This window comes from Hippocampus comes, unplaced genomic scaffold (assembly GCF_001891065.2).
Source record: "Hippocampus comes isolate QL1 unplaced genomic scaffold, H_comes_QL1_v1.1 scaffold104, whole genome shotgun sequence".
NCBI classification, from domain to species: domain Eukaryota; kingdom Metazoa; phylum Chordata; class Actinopteri; order Syngnathiformes; family Syngnathidae; genus Hippocampus; species Hippocampus comes.
In genome coordinates, this window is record NW_017806072.1 from 3,673,633 (window position 1) to 3,678,454 (window position 4,822).

The window sequence follows — 4,822 nt, forward strand, 5'->3', positions numbered from 1 at the left end:
TATATATATATATATAGTATTTTCTCTTGTGAATGTATTTTAAAAGTTGTTTGTTTTGGTAGTATTTAACAATGATGTGCTCCCGCACTGCATCCGATTGAGAGAAATTGTGAAAGTAATACATCCAAAATATTAGAAACAGCTGTCAGTCTGATGCAGTGCAGTTATACTGTACACCTCTGCTATAACAACTAAAATCGCCATGATGTTAAACGTATACTGTATGTCTCTGATAGTGTAAACCAGGGGCGTCAAACTCAATATCGCCAAAGGCCTTATGACTGTGAACCCAGAGAAATGTATGATTGCCTCATGTTACTTACTACTGTATATACAACAAATTGATGAAATCAGAAGACTGTCAGAAAAAAATAATTTGTTCAACTAATACTCTATTTTAAAAGAGGGATTGTTGAGGAAAAAAATCTTACACTATGTCAATGTTATTAAAAATAAAGACGTGCAATTTTGATATTTTAGCAAGAAACATACACAACATGATTTCCCTTCGCAGATCACATAAACGAATGCCTTGCCGAATCTTGCCCCTGAGCCTTTAGTTTAAAACTTGTGGTCTAAATTTTTACACCACTTACTTAGGATAGATATGTTTTAAATCCTATTCTTTTCAACAATTTTTGAATTGTCCCCAAAGTTTGACGGTAACATCATTAGATGAATGCCAACTTGTCAAAACAGGTAGATGTTGTTTTTTTAAAGCGCTGTATAAATAAAGTTAAGTTGAGTACAAACAAACCCATGCCAATGAAAACATCCTGCTTCATGCAGATAAAATAGAACCATGTCCTTAATATGAATTGGGCATGATGTCAATCAGTAATGGGGTGCCTGTAACTCATCAATAAGGACTTGGGTTTTAGGCAGTCATTGAGTCCTGCTGCAGCCAAATATTAAAATGGCAACTAGCTCACGGAGAGAAGCTTGTTTGCAGCAAGGCACTCCTCCCACACGCCCAGCTCAAAAGGTGCATCACCGTTGTGCGTCCCCTTCATCCTAACAGTCTCCCTTGCATGCCTGCATCATGTGTTGTTTTCGTCAACGATAACAAAATTATTTTGTTGACACACCCTTTTTTGGGGGGCGAAAATGAAACAGTGGTGTACTAAATATGGCTCTTTGATGAGGAAATCATGATGAGACAAAATGCCAAAATTTTCATTGGCAAGACTGGACAAAGTGCGAGATGTGTTATGTCAGATCTTCAAAATACACAGATCACAGAGGTGTTGCTGAACCCACGTTTGTTAAAAGGGAAGTGGCCGATGTAACTTATGAAAAAAAAATTTCATATCACTCTATCACCTCAAATAAAAAGGAAACCTGTGAATGAAGTCTTAGAAAGTTTGTTAAATATTCCCAAACATGTACAGGCAGCTGTAAATATTCATGATAATTCACCATTTGCTCTCATCCAGCCTTTGTTTGATTATCTCACTGGTTCTTCAGTGTTGACATGGGGGAACACGCCTGACTGCTATCATCCTGTCACAGTGGGACTGCAGGTGTAATTTCACAAGCAGGTGGAATGTCCCCGCATGCATGTTAGTTAGCTCGGGTTCTCTCGCCACCAATAGTGACACTTTTGAAGCGGTTTATTATGAACATTGCTTTTTCATACATGTTATTTATATCCTTGCCTACTCCAGGGTTGTCTTACTGTGTTATTTTAGGAGCTTAGTGGGACATTAGCCTTTTGAATGTCACTGGCTCAGTGAATTAGGAGTGACCATGTGCAGTCATAACACGTGTGGCATCGTGCACTTGCACTCATATTTTATTGCAAGGCCTACGTTTCTATGAGTTGCTGAAGTGAAAACAAAATAATTGAGGGAAACACAACAATTGTGGTCGCATCTGCAGTACATTGGAGCAGTGACAAGTAGGACTGCATTTGACTTGTACTTTGACAGCTGTGGCCCTAACATGCCCGTTAATACATTCGTTAGTTAAATGCGACGACACGCTTATTTATTTATCTCTTTATGTATTTATTGTTTTGTAATCCTCGTTTACAGCATTATGTTGCTGTTTTGTTACAAGTTAGAACACAGTCGTTATTGAAGCCTGAGCAACGTCCACGTGGGCAGGTTTTGATGTCACGCCCCCTGAACACTTTACTCTTCTGTAATTGGACGACGGTCATACGAGGAGGCGGGCTTTCCACAAAGTTTGGAGCTTACCGAGTTGCCTTCGGAGAGTTTGAGTGAACTACACACTCGTAGTGAGAGCTGACCCGACGGTATCGTCCCGATATGAGCCATGGTCGGCGAGTATTGCTCTTTCTCTAGGGATAAGACGGACATGCACTCCCAGAGAAACTCTAAGAACGGACTAAGTTGCAAAATGGTGCTTCAAGCGGTCGGAAAAGTTTTAAGGTAAAAACGATGGTTGTTCCGGCTCATGTAGAACATGTTGGGTTAACAGCACTTAACTAACGGCGTGGGGTATGGTATTTGATTTAATAGTGGAATCTGCAAGTATGGCTGCAAATCTGAATAACAATGCTAACGACGGTGCACGTGAAGCCATACACGTTTTCACGTCGACGTGTGTAAATACGGAGGTATTACATGTACACTAGTGCGTTTCTCCTCGGCTCATCCAGCATCTGCTTATTCGTGACTTGTACTCTTCAACTCGCTGCACTAATTTCCTTCAGACAAGACCGGGCAAGAAACGTGACACAGTCCTGCTCCTGTGGTAATTTACTCAAATGAAGCGAACGTTTAATTAGTTAAATATAAATGATTGCTTTTTGAGTCATCAAATTGGCTCCAAAACCAATCGCGAAGGAAGCGACATTGTTATACAAATATGCACCTTAAACTTTTGAATAGCGCTGCTTCAAAAGCGGGTCATGCACATGGTTTAACTGACATTAAAGTTGTTCGCGATTCTCTGTGGGGGACAGACGAAAACGTGTGTGTAAAAAAAAAAAAAAGCTTAACGCGGTTTACTCTTAGAAAACTACGACCGATTGCTACCAAAATTCACATGCATGCCTCCACCTATGCCCACTTCAAATTCACAAATTCACTTCAAAAATATTTTCAGACATTGATTGGGGGGGGGGGGGGGATACAGATGTCCACATTAATTTTGGTGGTGATTGGTTGTAGTGTTCTAACATTGAGTCGCGTTAAGCTTTGTCTTTATAGTGCACGTCTATGGGGAGGGGAAAAAAAAGCTAATGGCCATGAAATCCAAAATACTGTGGCGATTCTTTACACATTTGCAGAGGTTGGCGTGGGCATAAGTAGAGATGTGTGAATTTTGATAGTAACTGATCATAATTTTCTGACATTAATCCCTGTTAATCTTTTTTTTTTACATTAAGCATTTAGACTGGCCCACTGTGGGGATCATTTATGAAGGTGTATATCACAGGTGTCAAATTCAAGGCCCGGGGGCCAGATCTGGCCCGACAAGTCATTTTATGTGGTCCGCAAAAGCAAATCAAGCATGTCAAGTTCCATGATGCTTGCTAAAGCCTGAACCAAAATTTCAAATTGTCACATGTAATCCACAATAACAGCCATTATTCTTGAGTTCTGATTTTAAAACTAGTTATTCATCAATTTGTTGTGTGCTGTGTATGTAATATGTGGAGGTGATTAAACATTTATATGGTTTCCCAAAATTCATCACGGCCCTCCAAGGCAAACCGTAACTACAATGTGGCCCGCGACAAAATGAGTTTGACACCCCTGGTGTATATCCTAGTTTCAGTCAGTGTGTTACACACCAGGAGTTACATTTCTCAACTTGACCTCCATTTTATGTGTGACAATTGGTGGATAAATTAATAATTTCATACGCTGAGATCAGACTGAGAAGACTCAAGAAGATTGTATAACCCAGATTGAATGTCATCATAGTGACACAAACGACAAACCACCCCTATTAATTTCTGTCAATACGGTTAAGCAAATTTCAACTTTTAACCCAGTTTACACATGTGTATTTAGCCTGGTTGTGTGTCAGTGGAAGATGTACAATCGGAATGAATGAGCTCCTTCTTTGGACAGCTAGCCTTGTTAATGATTTGGTAACGTTTACCCCCACTTTGTTAAGCCCTGGGACAAGCAGCAAACCAAAGGCCACATACCTCAAAACCTGTTGATGTAAGGAGCAAGACAGTGGAAGATTCCATACCTTTTTAGAGCTCAAAACAGGTGTTAAATAATGTGGTGCTGTATGGCTGAATGTGCATGGAGAGGTTATCTGTTGCACATACCATATTTATGCTAGGTTCAGACTCGTGTTGAACGATTATGGAAAATAATCTAATTGCGATTGTTTTTTCTTTTCCCCCAAAAAATTGCAATTACGGTTTGTTTTGTAAATTTTCTTCAAGATCCTTTTCCGATTATTTTTCAATAGCTAATCTTTATTACAACAAACAATATGAGATCTGTTATACATTGTAAAATACTGAGGTAAAGGCAAATAAAGCATTAATATGACAAAAACTTTATCTCTTACAATTACAGGTTTACACTTAAATGTTTTGACATTCAATTTGTTAGGCATTCACCACAACAACATAATTCTGCTACACAGGTGTGGTGTAAACATAAATGTATACTAGAATGTAAATGCACAAACTCAAGTGCAGATTACCACAGTGATGTAAACAAATCAGTTTGCGTGCTCAAATTTCAGAGACACGTAAATCAAAGTCTACACTTACAACAGCAGAACACATCCAACACCCATCAGACCCTTCGTTACACACGCGCTCTGACATTCGACGGCAGCCAAAACACATGTACGCGGTGCGTCCCCCCCCCCTCCTCCG

The 4,822-nt window shown here is 39.6% G+C and overlaps 1 protein-coding gene across 1 annotated transcript in view; it reads left to right on the forward strand.

Annotated features, from left to right (window-relative positions):
- Positions 1–2,211: 2,211 nt before the first annotated feature.
- mob2a (MOB kinase activator 2a) overlaps positions 2,212–4,822 on the forward strand; it is a 19,163-nt gene continuing 16,552 nt past the window's right edge. The window contains exon 1 of the mRNA XM_019894065.1: positions 2,212–2,396. Within this exon, the coding sequence (XP_019749624.1) occupies positions 2,281–2,396 (116 nt within the window). The 5' untranslated portion in view covers positions 2,212–2,280. The remainder of the gene's footprint in view (positions 2,397–4,822) is intronic.